The 23869-nt window shown below is 40.0% G+C and overlaps 1 protein-coding gene across 1 annotated transcript; it reads left to right on the plus strand.

The window, feature by feature from the left end:
* The first annotated feature begins 20278 nt into the window (after positions 1-20278).
* Positions 20279-23665, plus strand: KCS10 (3-ketoacyl-CoA synthase 10). The gene is made up of 3 exons (XM_078573447.1): positions 20279-20721; positions 21657-22282; positions 22912-23665. Exons 1-3 carry the CDS (start codon positions 20326-20328, stop codon positions 23456-23458), a joined length of 1569 nt encoding a protein of 522 aa, XP_078429573.1. The 5' UTR covers positions 20279-20325; the 3' UTR covers positions 23459-23665.
* The last annotated feature ends 204 nt before the right edge of the window (positions 23666-23869 follow it).

Genomic DNA, 23869 nt, shown 5'->3' on the forward strand with positions numbered 1-23869 from the left:
GATGGATAGGCTGAGAAAAACTGAGAGGGGAAACATAGATACACAAATAGAGAGAGATATGCATATAAATAAGTAGACATATAGATTAATGTTACTGAAGGGGAACAAAGAGAGATAGATAGAGATTGGTGAGATGAGAGATTTGAAAGATAAGATCTCTCCTAGAGGAAGAATCAGTAGAATAAATACATAGATTACATGGATAGAGAATGAGATAGAAGTACGTTGGGACTTTGGGAATGTCTTCTTCAAAGGAGAATGAGAGACCAAGAGGGCAAGAAGCCAAGAACTACCTCGATAGGGACTTTGGGAGTAAAGGAGAGTGAGAGACTGAGAGAGAGAGAGAGAGAGAGGAAGAGTGAAGGGGAAAGCAAAAGAAAAAGATAGAGAGAGAGAGAGAGACAAAGTAGCCCGCACAGAGGAAGAGAAATCAAAGGAGAGAGAGAGAGAGAGGAAGAGGGGAGGGAAATCAAACATAAAAAATAGCATATTTGCACCACACAGACCTTTGTGCAGTGTGCAGTGCAAATGTGCGATTTTACTGTGCAAAGTGCGGTGAAAAAATTGCACTGCACCGCACAATCAGACCATACGAATTCAGTCGTACAAAAAGACCATATCTAATCTGACATCAATGAATCTATATGATGATATATTTAATTAATTTGGGAGGTCAATAAAGGTTATTTTAGATTCACAAACTTAACTAATACAAGGACCTTTAGGGTGACACACATATCGTTTGTTGGAGGTCAGAAGATATATTTAAGTTTTGGGGTTATATGAAAAATCCCTCTTAGTATAAATAGGGGAAGGTGATGGGGGACCATCGTGATGACACCAAAGCAGAAAAAGTTCAACCACTTCGAGCTGCTCGCGTCAACGTTCATGAGCGCATGTTCAAATATCCAGCATAATGATATTTTGTTTTGCATGTTATTTTGTTGTATTTTATCTTGCTAAAATTCCGGATTGGGCCATCGTGTTTGGGCCTCGTCCTCATTATTCCTATTTCTTGTTCTAACTGTTGTCTAGAGAAAGGACCTCGTCTCACGACGGTTTCTTCCTCTATAGTCATTCACTTGGCACCTATCCTCCCTATATAAGGGGATAACATGCCCAAGTGTAAGATAGGATTTGAACAATTGAACGTTGAAAGTTTCTTTTCTTTGCCTTTCTTAGTGAGAATTAGATAGCAGTTTGTATTCTAAATCGTGGAGATTGTGGGTTTAACGACGTCATCGCCTTCCACATCGAGATCACTCTGTGGTTTGCCTCGGCTTCTATTGGTCTTCTCAGCATCGTAGGCTTCTTATGGAAAATCTTGATTCAAGAAGTCTCAAATCGGCCGGTTACTTGTCAAGAAACGTCAAGAATTGATCATCTTCCCCTCCTTCTTGAGGGATATTGATCAAGACACTGCCGTGAAGCGCGTCCATCTCCACCACCATCAGACGCCCGTCACCCACGCTCCGCTCGTCGAAGCCCGTCCGCCGGCGGCCGCGTGCCCACGCACCGCTAGCCTGCAAACTGCTTGTCGGCGCCTGCGTTCCACGCGCTCGCCCGCTCGCCCTCGGCCTGCCTGCCCTCGCTGGGGCCCGCCCACCGGTGCCCCCCTTCTCACGCACCCGCCTGTCGGCCAGCGGGCTGCCTGCGCCAGTGCGCCCCGCGCCGCGTTCCCTGCGTGCCCACCCGTCCGCGCACCTGCGCTCCGTGCACCCGGTGCCCGCGCACTCTCGCGCTCGCGCGCCGCCGCTCCACGCCCCCGTGCATCCGCCCCCGTGCATCCTCACTCTCGTGCGCCGGCACTCCATGCCTCATTCATCCACACCTCCCTCACTTATCGGCGTGCTTGTGTGTGATCCTTCACGTGTGCATTCGGTCGTCACCTTTCCCTGCTGCGCACTGTTCGGTTTCGTACTCGCAATCTATAAGGTACCAACTCGTAACCCTCCCTTCTTCAGTATTATTACCTGTTGTAGTGCCGGCGCCCCCTATCGTTTCCTCTGCCATTTTACTCAAGATCTGATTTGCATAGGATAGCCACTTCCGTCGAGAGATAGGATATTCCTTGAGGTAAACGATTACTTCTCTGATCTAGGAGTGTGAACACTTTCGGGCCGTTAAACGCTCCTTACGTCCTAGGTATCCTAGTGGTTTTAAGGGTCATTGAGAGTCTAATTCGTGATTTGTTCCCTCTTCGAGAATCTACTGGATCGATCACTTAAAACAAATGTACCAAAATATAGTCATGAATTTTGATTACAAATTATTCAATCATAAATATTAGAAAATATTTTCACATAGGATCCTCGGCTAATTAATACAGGTTCCTGGGAATAAATTAAGCCTAGGCCCTAGTTGTTTCAAACAGAAAAACGTCTTTAATTCCAGAATTAATAATGATGGAAGCTATACAAAATTAAGAATAAACAAAATTAGGCCCAAAGCAATTATGTGATTATATCTATTTATGATATCTAAATAATAAATATATACACAAATCTTGAATACAAAAATATTCAGCATATTTTACCGGTAAATAGAGATAACTGCATAATTCATTTTGAACACAGTTTTGTCTCTTGCAATCACATGCTCCGAGAGTGCAACATGTCACGAATTAGACTCTCAATGACCCTTAAATATACATATAGATAAACCGATGAAAACAAAGGTTCAATGAGCGAGTTAAAATACTATACATATAGATAAACTGATGAAACCAAAGGTTCAATGAGCGAGTTCAAATACTACTTTGTATCTTGTAGAGCATGGGTGTGGATTGGCATCTCATGGAATGGAATGGGATTGTCTGTCTTCTCTGGTATCGAAGGCAGACAATCCCATCTAGACCATATGATCATCTTCGTGGATGTGCTGTTACATCCAACCTGATCCATTTTAGAATCCCTTAGGAATTCAAATGCAATAAATCAAAATCCAAACATTCACCCATAAACATGCCTCAAGTCTAAGGACCAATTATTCTACCATGACATAAATCAACCTGACTGAAATTAAGGTACAATACCTTCTAGGGATATCTAAAACATAGGAAAATTAAAGTACCTTGTGGGAAACATGTTCCACGTTTGATTTGCTCCCTTAGAGAGTGCTTTCAACTCATTCAATTTCTCAGCCTCCAAAAGTATCAACACGATCAGGGGACTATTGGACCTACTCTTCTTCTCTGACTCTCCTTCACGATCAAGTCAATCTTCTCACCATCAAGACCTTCTAGTGGAAAGAGTGGAGAGTGAAACAAAGAAGAATGGGGGACCATCACGCCACCGACACCAAAGGATGCCAGAAGCCACACTGAGCAGCACAAGCCAACATCCGTGACCCATCATTCAAGTACTCGGCTTAATGACGAGTCACCAGAAAATTTATCCTTCTTTTGTATCTGTGCAATCGTAATTTTCTTTTCAAATTGTGAACGGGCCTATTCGTGTTTGGGCTTCATCCTTTGGATTTTTTCTTTATTTTGTCATTAAGGGAAGGCCGCTCGTCACAAGATGGTCCTTTCCCGTTATGGCCCAAATGGGCATGCCCCAACCCTATATAAAGGATGGCATGCCCAAGAAGCCATGTTGGAGTTGATTGAATTTGAAAAGTCTTTTCTTCAGTTGGCTCCCACCCACCTCCCCATTGGGAGTTTATTGTTTCTTAGTGTTAGATCGTGGGAAGAACGTCGCCACACCCTACCACGGCGAGATTTTCGTGGAGGACCCATCGCCAACATCGTCCGCCGTATCAAGTTTTCTCGCAGCCCTCATCAAGAACCAGGGGTTCTTGATCTGTTCTAGTCCAAGAAGTGTCAAGAAGTAACTCTTGAATCGTTCTTGAGGTTTGAACTCACCTGTGCCGTGCCGTCACCACCCCTCTGTTGCCGTCGCTACCGACCGCACCACCACCACTATTGCATCGTCACCGTTGTCATTGCCACCACCGCAACCGCCGCTACCGTCGCCAATGTCGTCGTCGCCACCACCATCGGTACCGTTTTGATCTTTCCCCCAGCCTGTATTGTGTGCCTCTGCGGCCCGAGCCCACACGTCCCACGCCGTGCGCTCCTGCGCCTTGCATGCCCGCGCGCGCCTCGCGCACCCACGCTGCATGCGCCCCGCACACCCCGGTGCCCCCTTTGCATCCGGCACCTCGTGCGGTCCCACGCCGCGCACGGGCCCTTTGTGCCCTTGCGTTCGCGCGTGCCACGTCCCGCGGCCCATGCGTGTCGTGCCCCTCACGCCTCGTCTGTCACACCATGTGCGCACCCGCGGTGCCCCCCCCTTTCCATCCGGCGCCCTCGTGCGGTCCCACGCCCCCCCACGCACCGGGCCCCTTCACACCCTTGTGCCCGTGCATGCTGCTCCCCATGTGTGTCGTGCCCCTCACCCCTCGTATGTCATGCCCCGTGCGCTTCTGCGAGCGTCCACACCCGTGTGCTCGCCGCTCGTGCGTTGACACACACGAAAGTCCACGATCTCGTCTCACACCGACGCCTGCCTTCCGCCCTGACTCGCCCACTGCCAATGCGCTGCTGTCCGCTACTCTCTCATCAGACACCAACCTCTCCTACCCCGACTGTCACCTCGAACTAGTTTGTTATTCAACGGGCCTTAGCCCAACAGGTCCTACCATCTTCCCTACACTCGCAGTTACGTTATTTACTACTGTCCCGTTGATGTGTGTTCCTATCACCTCCGAGAGTGCCAGACTATTATTTTAGGACACAGCTACCAACTATTGTGAAAATTAGGGTTATTTTCTTTGCGGTACCGCTAGTCGTTGCCTAGGAGGATTGGACGCCGTCAGGTAATCATATTACCCCTCATTTTGTAGACGTCTAATTGACCCAAAGGGACGTTGAAGAGTCTGATTGAGACCAATCAAACTCCGTCACCCTAATCGAGTGTCGGAATTGTTCGTTGCTGCTGCATATTTTCATTTAACTTCACATTTGCATTACATTGATATCATACACTTGCACGGAATCTCATCCCCTTGTGTTGTAACATGTGTCGATCGATCTTGGCCATTTACATGTTACATCACTCTCAAATGATATTGGGTATGGTTAGCCATAAAACCCTCTTGTGGAACATTTACTTCCATTCAATTAGTATTGATGCATAATGTGGATCATTGGAGAACGTAATCACCTACATCTCCACTAACCTAGCTAGGGATTTTATGAATCTTCTTCCTCGAGTCATTATCCTTTATATTGAGGGCACACAATATCCTCTTAACCACTCAATCACCTTTGTGAATTTCTTGCAATATCTCAGCTGAGACATATTTGAATCCTATGGTTAGATTCCTATATGTCTTAGTCCAAGGCCTTCAATAAACAAGATGTCTTTATTGTCTCAGGTCAAAAGATCACTAATACAACTGTGACATGAATAAACCTGATAAGTATTCAGGTATAATATAATTCCTACAAATCATCTCTGTGAGCTATTTCTTTAAAGAGAAAATATTTATAAGTTTATGTATTAAGGTAGTTAGGTATGTGCATATGTTTTGTTATTTTAGGTGTATGTATATGTATATATTTGCATATGTATTCGTGTATAAATGAATTTACATATGTATTTGTGCATGTATTTATGTATTTATCAATATATCTGTATACATATTTGCATATGTATTTGTGTATAAATGTATTTACATCTGTATTTGTGCATGTATTTATGCATTTGTCAATATATCTGTATACATATTTGCAAATGTATTTTCTTAAGTATTCATATATGTATTTGTATTTATGTTCATCCTTATATGTACAGTTTCTATCAAATAACACTCTGTACCTTGGTTGGTGGAAGGTTATTTCAAATTTCTGAGGTCCCTGCTTTGAAGCTCATCTTCTACAAGTGATTATTTTTTCCTTCCACCTGCAATTTCAATCCTTTTTTTGGTTTTCTTTTCTCTTAGAATCAAATTTGGTGCCAATTTTTTGATAAACCGTGAGTTCAGGATTAAAGGTATCAGTTCAAGCCAGTTTTACCAAAGTTTGGTAAAAAATGGTGAACCCTAATCTCAGCTTCCCTGGCTAGAGAATTCAATGCATCTTGTTCATTGATTCAATATCAACTTATACCAGTTTTAGACTATATTATATTGTTCATCTAATCAATTTCATCGACTTCTAGCTAAATTCAAATTACGACTAATTCAACTCTTGTGATTAGGGATATGTAAGTCATCAAAATACAACCTTCCACCCATAAGATGCCTTTGATGTTTCAAAAATTAGGACTAATTACACAACCATGACGTTAGTCAACCTAATTTAAATTAGGTGTCATGTAATTCAGGGATTCATACAGATTAATCCAGCAAACTCTTTATCTACATAGCTTCTGCCATCCATCCTTTTGGTCTATACACTAATGGTCGTAGGATCAACAATACTTATAATATGAGTCTCATTTCATAAAACTTTCATTTTTGAGTCTTATCTCAAATATCATTTTAAAAGGAATTGTTAGGACAAGGATTTTTATGATTTAATATAATAAATATTAAATGAAATTAATTAAGTAGTTGAATATAGTAGTAATATATAAACATTTATTAGATAAATATGTGATGGAGTATATTAGGGATAAACAATAAGACAAGGAAAATTGGGCCCAATAACAGTTGAAGGCTATAAATATCCAATGTAGTCTTTTTTCTAAGGTATTCCTTTGGTGCTCATTCTCTCTCTTCTCTTGAAAAATCGTGATCTCTCTCTCTCTCTCAACTGAAAGTTCTTGAAAGTTCTGGCTGGTGGCGAGGAAATTCAAGACTGGTGGACGTCATCATCTGCATGTTTGTGATTACTGATTCTTCAAGAAAATCCTTTTTAGATTGTTCCATATCTTGTTGAAGGTTCTTGATACCAATTTCTTGATTTCTGTTGAAATTAATTTGAAGGTTCTTGAAATTCATTGACTTTCGTAAGTTGGAATCTAAAATCGAAATTTGAACATTCATAATTTGAAAAACTGATTTTGATCTTGGATTTCTGAAATCTAAATAACAAGTTGTTTTCGGTTTCTTGATTATGCGAAATCAAACATAAAATCTAATTGAAATCGTGATCGATAAAGATTAAACATTAAATCGCTTTTTACTACATTGTCAATTGATATAAAATTCAATTCGATTTTGATGTTTGGAATTATTTGAAATCATATAACTAACTTTCTTGGACTTCTTGATTATTGAATATATTGACAGCTTTAAATCTATTTGAATTCTTTGATTAATTTAAATTAGTTTTGAATTCGATTTCAAAATATTGGAATATTTTAGGCGTCCTAATTCTAATTGAATTTAAGTAACGTTCTTGAAATTCAGTTTTCTTCAGATATAAGAAATTCAATTTGAAAATTATTCATTCATCTTGTAAACTTGAATTTGAATTTTAGATTGGATGAAATTTAAATAACTATCTAAATCGATTTCTTGAATGCATTAACTCACAAATTCAAATACATTTGATATCTCCCATATATATATATTCGATCATAATTGAAATACCTATTGGATTTGAATTGATATATCTTTGTTATAACTGATCAGATTTGATACAAGTGTTTGATTTAAATTGATATCATCTAACTACATTGGATCAGAATTGATATAACTATTTGATTTGAATTGATATTTCCTAAATCACATTCGATCAGGATTTACACAGTGAAATTGTTTGATTTAATTTGAGATTTCTAAATCACATTCGATCAGATTCACTATAATTACTTTATTTGAATTGATATTTGTTAAATCACATTTAACTTGAGTTAAGACAATTGATCTTTAATATTGATTGATCTGATTGTCTACTTTGAATATTTTTGATATTAGTAAACATCAATTGATTTCATCGGACTATCTTATCACAATTGAGCAGAATTATTACCAGTTGATATAAGTTTAGATTTTGACTGCATTTGATTATATCCATTGGTAGTTGACATCGATTGACATTTGATACACGGTTTGTGACTTGAAAGTGGAAAAACAGAATTTAGGAGAGAACTAGTGTTAGGAGAAAAGTTGACTTAAGGTCAACAAAGATATTGTCATTATATTGCTTTTCAGGGAAGTGCACTAACAGGAGAAAGATCACATCCACTTGAACATGGGAAGGTGGCCTGAGACGTGAGGACTTCATCAGCACAGAGTGGACTGAGGAGAGGCTCAAAAAGTTGTTGGAAGCTGAGAAGGCACTCGATTGAGGTCGAGGAAGACGTCGGCACTGAGCAAGTGTTTTTTTTTTTAGTGTGTGATTACTTGAGATCAGTGGGAGCGATTGTACATCGCAAACAGTTTTTCTCACTTTGCATTTGCCAAAGTGATTAGTGGAGTCAGGGCGACTCCTCGGGTGAGGCGCGGCTGCAGTAAGGGCACATTAGTGCCTCGAAGCAGGGTAAAATTTTATTGTCCCTTGAGTGAAGTAAGTGAGAGTAAAAAAAGGAATCTATATAAATAAAAATAAGTGGAACTAATTCACCCCCTCTTAGTTCAACAGGAATATTTAGAATATATGTTTAAAATAACATTTTTAACTATATTATGATATCCTTATGATTCACTTAGTCCCAGGATAAGTTTAAAAACTTCATTAGAAACATCACACAAAAATAATATAATGAATAAAATTATATTTCAATAAACTTAAATGAGACACAATATCCATTAGTTAATACCAAAACTAAGATCAAGGTTGAGGAAGTTATATCCTTACCATTAAATATTTTTCATTCTCAAATAGGAAGATAAATACCATTTCAACAAAATATTATTGTAACACCTAAAATTACCCCTATAAAATTTTATCTGAATACAGAGTTGCGACATTTGTGTTGCAATACTTTGAGAAGGGATAACATGATGGAAAATCTTTGGAGAAAACATCAAGTTCATAATAGTCATCTGGGTCATCATCATAGATATGTTACTTATTTGTCTTCCCCCTCATTCAGGTGATTAGGGTACCTTTCATTTCACATTGATTTGATTTGAAGTGTGTTAATTCTTCTGTTGATGAGTGAAGTTGATTTCATGTACAGGTGAAAATAATAGTGGAAACTAAGTCGAATGAGATCATAAATATGGAAGTGAAAGTTTGCCCAACTGTTGATCATGATCTGTTGCATTTTGTTTTAATTTTCACAGCTTTGTATTTTATACTCGATCATAGTGACCACAAATGCCACATATTTTCATCATATTACTCTCATTAAATTTTTCATCTCATTTTTTTATTTTTAACTCAGTCACTCTCATGTGCGTATCATCCACCCACCTCCATCCCATTCGTACCTCTAATTAACATATTTTAACTTATTGGGATGCCATATCATGTTGATTTAACTCCTACCTAATTCAGCAATATTTTACCAAGTTAATGAAAGTTGTGGTTTCAAATAAATATTTTATTCAAAATTTTTTATGACCTTAAATATCACCATAAGTCATATATCATCACTATTTGCAACAATTTTACATCATTAATGTAAATTTTATCAACTTTAACTCTGAAAAAAGGTCCTCCTTAATGCCTTCCTTATTTAGGGTGATCTGACTTTGAATATTTCCTGTGGAGTGAATAAAATCTCATAGAAATTTTCACACGTGACTGTTGGTAATTTTATTCAAAAAGGAGGGAATTTTTTTAAAATAACCCCGGCCAGGGGATCCAAACGCATTTTCTATCTTGAGCGATCAAATACGGAGATGAAGTGATAAACCACTTCATCTAAGGATCATATGAGGTAATTGATTAAGTGATACTGACAGATGGACCTGGTAAGATGATCTTTAGTCAGTTATTTAAAATTATGTTTTTCTGGTTATAAGGGTGTCTCTAGTGATTCATGGATGAAAGTTGTAGCCATCTTCTTCATTGAGTCTCATGAAGATGTAAAACATCTTTTCTCATCATAACTTTATCGTCTTGGATCATTTAACAAATATTTGTACCCATCCAAAGCTTTGGAACCACTCTAAAGAATTCAGAAAGAAGAGAAGAGATGCGATGGATAAAAATAAGGAAAAGGACAGAGAATTACATTGGAATAGTTTGATAGAACATCATATATAAATCATGACCTACCTTCCATTACAACCTACCTTTTACATTTGTCTTATCAACATTGAATCATGACCATCTACATTTAATCATGACCATCTATTATATGTTTAAATTTATATTGAATCCTGGCTGTTGACATAAAAACAAGTATGAGGGATACATGTTTAATTATCACTAGTCTAATCATCAAAATAAATCATAATTGTTGGGGAAAAGTCTGATATGCTGAGTTGAACTCCTTAATTCACTCTTTCACGAATGCGTCATATTCATGTTCTTCAAAATCAAACCATTTGGACTTTTGTGTTTGCTGTTCAATAATTTTATCTTTTGATGGAAATATATGTGTCTTGCAAGAGAATCACACTTTATATATCTCATCAAGTTTTCATTACATAATATATTCATATAATGGATTTGATGAATACATGATCGGACTTGGTCAATAATGATGAGATCATAATACAGAGATCACTAGCCTTAATGATGTGTTTCAAATATTCCTATCCAAAGGTCACTCCAGACAAACATCAAAATATCCCGATAGAATGACACAATCTTGCTCCATGCATGTGATGAGAATGGGAAGTCCTGTAGCAATGAATGTGTTCCCTTTATTAGTGTACAAGATACTAAATTCATGTCACAATTGTGTAATTGGATCTTAGACCTAAAATGAAAGTCTTTTGCGTTGGGACATGAGATAGTGGAAACCGCTAAGATGGGGGTTTGATTTGGGTTTCACTAATTCTTCCTTTTATGTGTATCTAATATTTCATAGATTTTAATTTTAATAATCCTGGATTAACACTCACCATTATTAAAAAAATGGACAGTATTTTTGTATCCTAATTCAGGAACTGACCTACTTGAGTCACTAGGACTACATATACAATCTGTAATCCCTTCACTCTCATCTTGCTACATATTCTGGACATATTACACTCTTCATGTTGAATATTCTTCACCAGTCGGGTAAACTACTCCTTTAGAATGATAGAGGTCATTGAATTTACTTCTATAATATTCCTTGGAGCCTTTCTGTAGTAGGTCTTCCCAAACTTGATACTTCAACCTACAAAGTTAATTCTATACACCCTAGATACATTTTAATTTAGTTATCAATTTTAAGAGTTTTAAAAGAAACCATCATGATGAATAATCTAGAATCAATGTAAATTTAATGAAATAGTTTCTATATTTCAATCTTAGAAGATAAATAATAGAAGTATTTTAATATTTAATTTTTAAATTGTCACAACTAATTTTAAGGTGTAATACTTCTGGAAGTTTCAAAGATGTTATATTGTTTTCTGTCAAAGTTATTCAAGATATTTAGTTTTCTCTATAAAAGTAATTTAGTGGGGCAAGATACCATAGAGAAATTTTTTTGAAACAAATTTCAAGTTTAATATTTCAAAATAATAAAAAAATATTCATAGTTTTTTCAAAGAGATTCTGAGAATTATTAAAAAATAAGACAATTACTAAATATTATTCAAAAAATTTGAAATAAACTGTTGTAGATAAGAATTGGTAATTCTAGAACAATATTCATAGAATTTAATACAAAGTAGCTTGATTACAGGTGCAATGATAGTAATTCAATAGGAAACAAAATTTTATTGTAAAAAATTCATTCACAGATCAGCAGAATGAACCAAAACAATCATGATGGCGTGACGCAGCCTGAGGTTCCAGGATCGTCTTCAGAGACATCAACCTCGTCAGCGACATCACTGCCAGTTCGCGTCCAGCCCGCATGGTAAGCTAAAGCAACAACACACACGCCCGGATTCAAATATACCAGGTAACATGCCCCTTTATCGTATTTCCCTTCGTTGTTTTGTTCGGACTTCCTTCGTGTGTCGTTTCTTCTTTTCCGTTGTTTTATCTTCGTTTGCACCTCTTTATCTCGCCCTACTCGCTGTAGTGAGGGGAAATCTAACCTATAAGGATTTCCCCTCCACCACCACAAAAAGGGGTAGACAATTCCCTTCTTCCTCCTCATCCTTTTCTTTTTCTCCCCTTTGGTTTTTATTTCTTTCCTTTCTTTTATTTTCTTTTTGTGGGCTTAGACCTGTTTTGTTAAGGCCCATCCACCCCCCCCCCCCCCAAAAAAAAGGGACAGGATGGCGCCCTAAAAACTTACCCTCATACTTTGTCTAAGTATTTTCTTCATAGAGAATTGTTGAGAAGAAAGGAGAGTCGCCGCTCATGATCAAGAAAGGAAGAAGAGGAAGAGGAAGGAGGAAGATAAGGAGGAGGAGAAAAGGGCACCGCTTCGCCAGCCGCCCCCGGCCGCCGCCACGCCGCTCATGCCCCCCCGTCGTTCGCGCGCCCACGCCACTTGTGCATGCGTGGCTCCGACGAGCCACTAGCCGTCACTGCTCCCCTCTACCCGTGTGCAGATGCCGCCTCTCGCGTGTGACACTACAGTCTGTCTTGCGGCCGTTATCCCACCCAACTGCGCGCTGACACCGCAACACGCGTGCAAGCCGCGATCTCTCCCGATGTCGCCGCCTGTGCGCTTGAGTGCTGATGGCCCGCCCGCACGTGATTCCGGGGGATCTCCAACTGCCGCCCGTCCGAGCGCGCGCCGACACCACCCGTTCGCGCACTACACCGCGGGACAGCCAGGTACGTTGTTGCCCGCTCTCTAGCGTGCCAACAACGTCCCGCCCGCGCGTGCCCCCCTCCCGCTCTGCAGCTGTGCCCTCCACCAGTTGCTGGTGCCAGTGCACCACGTGCCCATCACCGCTGCTCCACCACGGCCCCACGCCTTCGCGCCTGCCGACGTCTACCTCGCTCTCCCTTCACAACCATGAGCCGCCGGGCGCTCGCCATGTTGACCCGGCCGCCACCTGCAGTCGTCACCTACGCCGTCTCGGCGCCCGGCACATGTCAGACCGTGTGTGGGACCCGACTTACACTGCGCCCGTCTCACCACGCGGCTTGCCGCGTGCCCGTGCTTGCCGCGTGGTCGTCGGCCCCCTGCAGTCGTCGTCATCGCGCCCATCAGCCCGGCCATCTCCCGTGCTCCGTGCTTGACGACATCGCCGGCGTTGTGCATTCAAACACATTTACTGCCTCACGCCAAGCCCGCTCCACCGAACTACAGCCTCCCGACACCCGCATTGCCACGCTAGGACAAACACACGAAGCCAAAACGGCGGTCAGCGTGCCCCGACGAGGTATGTCCGCTCTGCCCCGTCTTTTATTTCTTTCAGTGCATAGTCATTTTGCCTCCACTGTGCTCGGGTTAGACGTAGGTGAGTGGGACAGGACGAGTGAAGACAAGCGAAGTCTTGAGAGTCTTACCTGTTTGGTATGATTCGGGCTTGCCCGTCCCGTGCGAGCAACATCCAGCGGGGAATACCCCGTTCGGCGTCGTAGCGTCCTTGACCCCCTCGGACGAGGCTCAAGAGGTCTAACCTCCCACCACCGGGTGACTTTGTCGACCTCCTGGGAGTCGGACTTCATTGTTCGTTGGCACTTGCACGTACCACAAGTAGACGCATTTCACATTCCATCGTAGTTCCTAACCGTTAGGATTCACTGTTGGACGATGCCCCAGACCATAGTCAGATACCGTCATCTACTTATCGACACCGAGTCAACACACGGTGATGACCGGATGACGTCCCGACGACGTCCTGCGTCAAATCATGTTAAATCAGTTTCTTAAATATTAAGATATAAATTTTCCTATTTAGAAGCTTGCAGTAGAAATAAATTTTCTGCTGCCAGGAAAGCACCATAGTTATGCTTGTAGATGATGCAACCACACCATAACTTGCATGATATTTCACTGCCAAAGATACCAATAGTCCTATCCTAGGGGATGGCATCCTCCTATTATAGTTTAGCATACTGAAAGATTACATCAATTCACCTGGAGTCTTCTTTCCTTTTTACAATTCAACATGAAATATTTCATCAATTCCTTCTTCATTAAATGCTGAGTTCCAATTTTCCACACACAAGTTAGAACCATAATGCCAACCCCAATTCTCCAAGATCAATCAACACATGTATCTTAATTTTAGCTTCCAGTTTTCCGATCTCTAGCAAAAATCACAAGTTCAAGGCCCTTGAATTCACCAAGTCTTTCTTTGAAAAAATCAAATCACCATACCTTTCCCATATCATGTGTATCATTAAAAAAGATAAAACCCATGATTAGTCGGTCTTTCTTCTGCTGAACAAACCAGATAAAAGAATACAAAAGAATTGAAAAAAATCTTTGGACTATTTAATCTTATTGGGCCATTTAGGTCTAAAAGGCCAAATGGTTTCTCGCTTACTCAATAATCATTCAAAATATTTTTTAAATAAAATGGTTTAATAACCCTAAAAATTATTGTAATTGTAGTACCTAGGAATTTTTCTTCATATTGTCTTCTAGATTCTTTTTTCCTGAAAAATAAGCTCATAAACCTCTATAATTATTAAAATAAGGCATGCAATAAAAATACACGAGATACCACATTTGTAAACAAATAATATCATTAAAAAATTAAATGAGACTATTCTCAATATTCTGGATGTGCAAATGTACTTTGACTATGACCTATGAATTCCTATTCATTGAATTTTAGACCCTCCCAGCTCACGTGTAGCAAGAAGTTTACGAAGATGAATGAGTGATAAAGACATGATCATTTGTCCTCATTATAAGAGGAGACATCTCAAGGAAGATGGTGCGGTGAAGATCTTGGTCTAAACAATGGAATGTTAGAGAAGAGTTGTTCGATGGTTTCTGAAAGCATCATTACTAACTTGGATGGGTGAATTGGGTACAACAATAACTATATCTTGTGTCATCCTTGGTGTGTCAAGAAGATGAAGGGATACAAGTACAAGGTTACTGATGACAGAAGGTGCATTGAGAGTCCTTATACTTCTTTGCATACACTAGAGCACGAGGCATAGATTGGTTTTCTGGGAGCTGGAAACTCAACCTATCCCTTAGGTTAAATGAATCATAGATTAATTAATCTATATGAAAATACATATAAATAATATGGTTAGATAATAAAGGTTAGTAAGCCATCAGAGTCATTAACTAAAATATTATGATGGCCCTAGAGGTCATACATAAATGATCTTTTGGACGTCAAAATATATAATTAAAATTTAAGGGTTTTTATTAAAATTTTATGTTAAGTATAAAAAAGATCAGGGCATAAAGGAAATACACCCTAGCCAGAATTCTTCATGTGTGATCTCCTTCCTCTCCCTTCTTCCAATGGCTTCACTCCACTCCTAATGCAATCAGAACGATGTAACAATGACAATAGATCAGTGGCGAGGACTATTGACTTGAAGAAGGCTATTTCAATTGTCATAGATTGTGTTGATTTCTGGAGGCTGGACACATGAACAGCCCAACACATCCCCCTAAATGAACTTTAAAATTATGGATTCGATCCACAACAAGGAGTTTTGATCATCAGCTTTTTGAAGATCCATTATAATTTCATCATTTGTTTTTCGTTGGGAGAATCATTAATGTTACACCTCAATCATGGCCCTAGAATCAGTCACCCAAGTTTCAATATCATTTGAGACATATTGCAAAGATAAACAATTTAATGTGTAAAAGGAACAAAAATAATAGATTAGAATAGATCTTTGTCAGCATAAGTTTCTGTTCTCACAGAATGTGTTATCAAACTGCCAGTTTTATGTCAACATATGATGTGTCATTGGATTAGATAGAAAGTCCTTACCCAGCATGAAAATATTTCCTGCTGGTTTTTTAAGATAAAATTATACAATGCTTATGTATATAATCATTGAATTACAGTGTATTTCATTGTTCTGCCCATGCATTATTTTGATACATATGTGGAGACATTAAATACGTAAACTTTAGACTACTTCAGCAATAACTTCACCCTCTCAATTAAATGTATATTTTTATTAGATTAATGTATTTATCTATGGAAAGTTATATGTATCTATGTAATTGTATGCTATTAAGCTATCATTTATCCCAATTAATGTGATTCATTTAATTATAATGATGGGATTAATACATTACAAACACTAAGTATTGTTATTGAAGTTAGATTTGTAGAGATAGGCTAAGTCTACCTTAATTAGAATGATAATATTAATTAAGATGTACTAAAGATGATTAAGTTTCTCATCTTCCAATAAATGGGGACCAGGTCTTTGGGTCATAAGGGATTTTTGAGCAAGAAATGAAGATGAATCTGCTAAGAGGTCGATAAAGACATGATGGGTAAAGGGTGAGCAGCGAGGTTACAAAGCAAATGAAGGTGCAACTTCAGGAACGGAGTCAAGATTCAGACCTTTTAATCTCATTAAACCCAGAACAGATTTCTTTCATGGCAACTGCTAAGTAAAAAACAGACTCCATTTTTGAAACGACCCATGGTCGCAAATGTTCTTGAGATTATATATATTTTTGGAGTGTGAGGAGGGAGCAAGACCAAGCCAGACTGAGAGTCAGTCTTGCCCTTCCCATTCTATGTGTGTCAAGTTGAAGAAGCGGTTTCAGTCTAATTTTTCTGGTTTACATTCTTAAAGTGGAAGGTTTTTCTCTTGGGCACCACATTACTCAAAGAGACTTCAGATACTCATCATGTGTTGATCCAAAAGAACTCCCTTTAAGATTGTTCAGTTCTCTTAGTCGAAGACGCAATGGATTGAGTTATGTTTCACATTCATTTACATTCATGTGTGATCTTGCTCATCCTTACGAAATATCACAAGTCTCCTCCATATCTAACAATTGTTTGAAATAAAGTATATAAAAATTTACCATTTTAAATTGCCTTAAAAACATGTTTACTTTCTCAGAAACTTGTCTTTATAGGACAGACATAAAGAGATACTCGTAGAATATTAATTGTAAATTTATATAATTGATTAGTATATTTTAAAATTAAATGAAAATTCAACTCATTGACATTATCCCCAAGTTTGAATCGCTATCAATGTTTTGTCAGATTGTGGTATTTAGCAAACTTCCCTGGGGGACCATCTACGTTGAAGCTTAACTAGAGGAGACAAAAGGAATACAGAGAGAGACAGAGAGAAAGAAAGGGACAAATAGTAAAGCTTTCCTCAATTGATCGTAAACTATCTTCTTAACATTACTCATTGGTTAGCATTTATAATATTGTTATACTGATGTATGAGGAATCCTATATGGATTAAATCCTAGGCACCAGGTTTAACTTATCTAGAGATAAAAAAGGGACAAATAGTAAAGCTTTCCTTAGTTGATCGTAAACTCTCTTCTTAACATTACTCCTTGGTTAGCATTCATAGTATTGTTATACTGATTTATGAGGAATCCTATTTCGATACAATCCTAGGCTCCGGTTTTAACCTATCTAGATTGAATTGACCTACATTTAGTCCTATCTTTAGTTCATCCTAACTAGATTTAACCGTAATTGCCTATCTCTTAACGAGTGCAAGGTACATTCATTTTAAACTAATCGTCATCCATTCCTCAATGCTGACAGCGAGGGCAACGAACAGAAGTACGTCTGGTTCGTTCTGTGAAACTCGGACTGGATGAGTCTTCCGGGAGTGTCTTCGAAGCATATATCGTGAATTCATTAACCCCGTATACTTACCCTACCATGAGCTTCACTCTCTCTGCCTGTATGTCAGATTGTCTGTCTGTCTCTCTCCCTCTTTCTGGCTTCATCTATCATCCTGTCTCTCTTTCTCTTTCTCTCTCGGCGATATATCTATCCTGTCTCCCTCTGTCTCTATGTACATCTCTCTCTCTCTCTCTCTTTCTATCTCTGTCTGGCTCTCTCTCCTCTTTCTATCTCTGTCTGTCTGGCTCTCTCTATCTCTCTGTTTCTATCTCTGTCTGGCTCTCTCTTTCTATCTCTGTCTGTCCGGCTCTCTCTTTCTCTTTCTATCTCTGTCTGTCCGACTCTCTCTCTCTTTCTCTTTCTATCTCTGTCTGTCCGACTCTCTCTCTCTCTCTCTTTCTATCTCTGTCTGTTCGTATCTCTTTCTCTTTCTACCTCTGTCTGTCCGGCTTTCTCTCTCTCTTTCCATCTCTCTATCCGGCTCTCTCTCTCTCTCTTTCCATCTCTCTGTCCGGCTGTATTCCTCTCTCTCTTTCTATCTCTGTATCTCTGTATCCCTCTCTCTCTTTCTATCTCTGTATCTCTGTATCCCTCTCTCTCTTTCTCTCTCTGTATCTCTGTATCCCTATCTCTCTCTCTCTCTCTCTTTCTATCTCTGTATCTCTGTATCCCTATCTCTCTCTCTCTCTCTTTCTATCTCTGTATCTCTGTATCCCTATCTCTCTCTCTCTCTTTCTATCTCTGTATCTCTGTATCCCTATCTCTCTCTCTCTCTTTCTATCTCTGTATCTGTATCCCTATCTCTCTCTCTCTCTCTCTCTCTCTCTTTCTATCTCTGTATCTCTGTATCCCTCTCTCTCTCTCTCTTTCTCTCTCTGTATCTCTCTCTCTCTCTCTTTCTCTCTTTCTCTCTCGCCGGATATATCTATCGTCCTGTTTATCAATATCGTGGAGATACAAGCGCTTGTTCCAAAGATGATTAACATCGTTCTTTTCCAGCAATCTTGCCAGTGATCCACGACGTCGTTTATGTGCCTATTTTGCAAAGCGATATGCTATCGTAAGTAACTTCATGTTCTTCTTTGCATATCCAGAAATAGGAGACCCACTGATGTGAATAGTTCAAATTCTGTGGATAGCGTTGACGGAAGAATATCCAGATATTATTCTTACTGGTCATTCTTACTATCTCTCTCTCTCTCTCTCTCTCTCTCTCTCTCTCTCTCTCTCTCTCTCTCTCTCTCTCTCTCTACTTAAAACCAAATTCTGTTGTGCTTGCATCATGGAAACTGAGGGGTAAAGGAGATGAGCATTTGCAGCTTGAAATATCTTTTTACAATTAAAATGGTGGTTGAATGATCAGCTTTAGGAAATTGAAGCCGGCAGTTCCAAGCGACATTCCTTATTTCTGATGTTTTTACATCAGATGAAAGTAATTGCAGTAAAAATAAAAACATAAGTAATTCCAAACCAATAACGGTCGTGGTAAGTTGAAGAGGATATCCAATTATACCAAACTTCTGCCGAAACTTATTCAATACTAGAAGAGTTCTGGTCAATGAGATTGATCCGATGTTCTTCTCATTAAATGGTCATCTAGGGCGGTGGGTAACGCATTATTCAGTTAACTCCCATTCGCTGCAGTCTACGGAGCCGATGACAAATTAATAAATATCTACGCGGAATATTTAATAATTTCAAAGATATAATGAAATTGGGCTATTTTCTTTTCAAATATGTTGCAAGACAGAATAAGGGAACAAATAGTTCAGTACAAAAATCATTCAATGCTTGACGTTTAACAGAAAAATTGAGAGTTTTCGTAAGTAGGATTCAAACCCACAAAAACTTTTGCATGAAAAATGGATAGCGATGGCCAGAAGACGTTTTCAACTTAAAAACTTATCTAGAGGTAGTCAAGAATGCTAAGCGATTCCGGAAGCGAGTTGGGATACTGAAAATTTTGTTATTAGGCAACAATAGCTTAAAAACGGAAAACAATATGAATGAGATGTAGTGCAAAAGAGTCTAACAACGATTTCTCTGACCAAGTTAAGAAGAACCCTAACAGGAAGAGATTGAAGCAGGGCTTCGATTAAAACCGACTCATCGTCATAGAATATCAAGGACAGGTGGTGGAGAGACGAGGGGAGCTAAGAGTTGACTCAAACATCACAAATATAGAGCCATGAATTAGAAAGCTACAAATCACTCAAATTAATCTCGCTACTAATGTAGATGGTGTATTTATCTTAATTTCAAATCCATCTAGACATGTTTATGAATACTAGCCCAATCAGATTGGGGAGTGGAATAAATTATGACCATGATAGTCTTGGGTTGGAGAGAAACTGTAGACCATGATTCAATGGTTCGGGGTTGGATCTTACTTGCTAGGGGATGAACGGTGGGATGCACAAAGGCCATTGGACTCTTTCAATACAGTCACCATCCATCTGGCGTCATTCAATGGGAATTCATGGTGCGTCCAACTACAACCCACTATCTTTTCTTCGCTGAAGGCATTAACTCCACAACCACCTCCCTCCCGCAAGCCATTATAACGCGCCGGCCTTCGTCTCTCCTTAACTTCCACTTCTCTCTCTTGTTCTTCGTTCTTGTGAGAATATGGCTGGCGAGCAAGAGATGTTAACGACGGAGATTGTGAACAGAGGCGTAGAGGCAGGATCGCCTACGTTCTCGGTGAGAGTAAGGAGACGTTTGCCGGATTTCTTGCAGTCAGTGAATCTCAAGTACGTGAGGCTGGGGTATCACTACTTGATCAACCATGCTGTGTATTTGGCTACGTTTCCTGTGCTTGTGCTGGTGTTCAGTGCTGAAGTGGGAAGCCTCGGAAGAGAGGAGATTTGGCGGAAGGTTTGGGAAGAGGCTAGTTATGATCTCGCCACTGTGGTTGCCTTCTTCGCCGTCCTCGTCTTCACCGTCTCTGTTTACTTCCTTTCTCGGCCGAAGCCGATCTACCTCCTTGACTTTGCTTGCTACCGCCCCCCTGATGAGCTCAAGGTGATTTCTCAGTTTCATCTTCTAAAATAACCTTGTCTCTCTGGGCTAATCTTCGTGATTTCTTTCATAGATGTGTGGATTCTTTGTTTTGTTTGGGGGGATTGGATTTTGATTAGAGAAAATCCGGGAAAATTATCAGTTTATTGTTTCGTTCGACGGTTGATTTCTTTCTTATAAGTGGTGGTCTTTGGGGGGTAGATGTGAGATTCTGGAGAATATTTGAATTAAGGGCCATGTTTCATAGGCATCATCTAAGATTGTGGGAGAGATCTTGTTTGTGGATTTAGGATTATGGATGATGCCATGATATCATTCTTTAACTTTTTATCAAGTGGGCAGCAAATATTTGTAGCTGATTCTTTTGTCTGTGGGTGTTGGGGGTAAATTAAGAGATGATGGAGGGTGTTTAAAGATTTATTGGTTCATCTCACCATCTATTATAATTCAAGCATGCATCCTACACAAGTGTTCCAAATCAGGATTCTTGCGTGAATACCAAACGTCCTAGACAAGTGTTCGTAAAGAGGGTTCTAGAGAGAGAAAACAGAAAGAGAGAGAGAGAGAGAGAGGGTAGATTGTGAGACTAAGGGTGTTTTAAGAGTGACGGGTTCATCTTACCATCAAAGATACGTCGTTGTATACATTTTACCGTCAAATCAGGATTACTAGGAGAACATCAAAGCCTTCTCAAAGCGGACCCTAGATATTTAGTTAGAGAGAGAGAGAGAGAGAGAGAGAGAGAGAGAGAGGCTGTGGGCATTTAAGGATGGATTTATGGTGCATGTAGCAGCGTGCATGGTCGGCAAGAGCATTAATGGGTTCGCCACTTCCTTCTAGTGCATGCCCAGAAAACATAATTCTATTATTAGTCAGTATCCAGAAAATTTACTATTATTATTTCCCTGACCAACCGCGTTCTCGACGTGTCCGCTCAGGTCTCCAAGGAGGAGTTCATCGAGCTGGCAAGGAAATCCGGCAAGTTCGACGAAGAAAGCTTAACCTTCCAAAGACGTATTCTCAAGTCCTCCGGCATAGGAGACGAAACCTACATTCCAAAGGCCGTAATGGCCGCAGAGAACTGCGCCACGATGAAAGAAGGCCGTGCAGAGGCCTCCCAAGTCATCTTCGGCGCCCTTGACGAGCTCTTCGAGAAAACACGTATACGCTACAAAGACGTCGGCATTCTCGTGGTCAACTGCAGTCTTTTCAACCCCACTCCCTCTCTCTCTGCCATGGTCGTTAATCACTACAAGATGAGAGGGAATATCCTAAGTTACAACCTTGGTGGAATGGGCTGCAGTGCCGGTGTCATTGCACTTGACTTGGCTAGAGACATGTTGCAGGCTAATCCTAATAGTTATGCCATTGTGGTGAGCACAGAGATGATGACATTTAATTGGTACACTGGGAAGAACAAGTCCATGCTCATCCCCAATTGCTTCTTCCGCATGGGCGGCGCCGCCGTGCTCCTCTCGAACCGCCGTCGCGACTTCGGCTGGGCCAAGTACCGCCTCGAGCACATCGTGCGCACCCACAAGGGCAGCGACGAGCGCAGTTTCCGGTGAACCTCTTCTGCCGTTAAGCCTCTTACACTTCTAGTTGATCTGATATTGATAACGATATTAACTGTCTCTTTCGTGTTATCTACTACATCCAATAACAGTATCAGATGCCCTTATTAGTATCCGAACCTACTGTTATCCAATACCGTTATTGGATAGTGGACTCCATTTCTGCAGGTTTCGGTATCTGATACAGATTAGTATCTCCAATTGTATTAAATTTTATTTAAAGTTTTATTTAACCCTTTATATATGGTGTAAAAAATTGGAAATTTCACCTCTTTTTTATTTACTGTTCTCTATAACCTTATCCTGCATGAGGCCTGATATCCAGTTTCTTCATTGACGGTTGGTATGGATAACTGATCAATATCTTATATCCGGTACCAGTCGTTCATAACCCTTTTGAAATGAACAAATGGAAATTTATCCTCTTTTAATTTTCTGTAACTGATTATCATATTCTCAATCGTACTACAGATATCCAGTACCTACATAAAATTTGGATAATATCTTACACATAGTATGTTTATATGATATAAAAAATGGATTTCTCCCCACATAGCTGTACTTATTAATTTTCATGTTACTTCTTCTGACGAGTATTTCTATTTGCTCTGTAAATCAGATGTGTGCACCAGGAAGAGGACGAGCAAAGGTTCAAGGGGCTGTCAATAAGCAGGGACGTGCTGGAAGTGGGAGGAAGAGCACTTGAAGCTAACATAACCACATTGGGGCCCCTGGTGCTACCATTTTCAGAGCAGCTGCTCTTCTTTGGCGCGCTCGTCTGGCGTCAGCTCTTTGGCGGCGGCGCCGCGAAGACGAGGCCGTACATACCGGATTACAAGCTCGCCTTCGACCACTTCTGTGTTCATCCAGCAGGCAAGGTAGTTCTGGACGAACTGCAGAGGAATTTAGAACTCAGTGGCCAAAACATGGAGGCTTCACGCATGACACTTCACCGTTTTGGAAACACGTCCAGTAGCAGCATATGGTATGAACTTGCTTATCTAGAGGCTAAGGGTCGGATCCGAAGCGGGGACCGGGTCTGGCAGCTGGCTTTCGGATCCGGGTTTAAGTGCAATAGTGCTGTTTGGAAGGCCATGCGTAGGGTTAGGCGCCCTACTAGAAACCCCTGGCTTGATTCCATTGACCAGTACCCTGTACCACTGTGAGAGAACCTGACCTTCCCAGGTGAAAACTGCTTTGCCTGTCTGTAGCCCCAAGGGTCTTTCTTTGCTTGTTTCGCTTGCCTTGTTTCCCCGGAGGTGTGTGTGTCAGTATCTACTAGTATTTCTGACTATAGACTCCAGATATTATTTCATTCCCTTAACTTGATGTAATAAATCTTCGATATTATCACTCTTGGAGTCTTGTCCTCACCGATGGAATGGCACTGCGTTACTTGTCCAAGAAAAAATGGATAATATTATCAGAAGAATCTATTAAGAGTCAAGATTTCCATCTTTCCTAGTGAAATTGTTTAATGGTTTTAGACTTGATTATCTCTTTGCGTGAAGACTCCTAAACCCAGCAAATCAATGAGGTATGGTTTAAGTTACAAGAAAAATAGGATGGGACCAATG

Source organism: Wolffia australiana, chromosome 4 (assembly GCF_029677425.1).
Source record: "Wolffia australiana isolate 7733 chromosome 4, ASM2967742v1".
Lineage (NCBI taxonomy): Eukaryota > Viridiplantae > Streptophyta > Magnoliopsida > Alismatales > Araceae > Wolffia > Wolffia australiana.

Excerpts from the sequence above, each read along its gene's own strand:
- KCS10 (XM_078573447.1), top strand. The coding sequence starts at position 20,326 with ATGGCTGGCGAGCAAGAGATGTTAACGACGGAGATTGTGAACAGAGGC. Across the intron at positions 20,722-21,656 it reads GCCCCCCTGATGAGCTCAAG|GTCTCCAAGGAGGAGTTCAT; the intron begins GTGATTTCTCAG and ends GTGTCCGCTCAG. Across the intron at positions 22,283-22,911 it reads AGCGACGAGCGCAGTTTCCG|ATGTGTGCACCAGGAAGAGG; the intron begins GTGAACCTCTTC and ends TCTGTAAATCAG.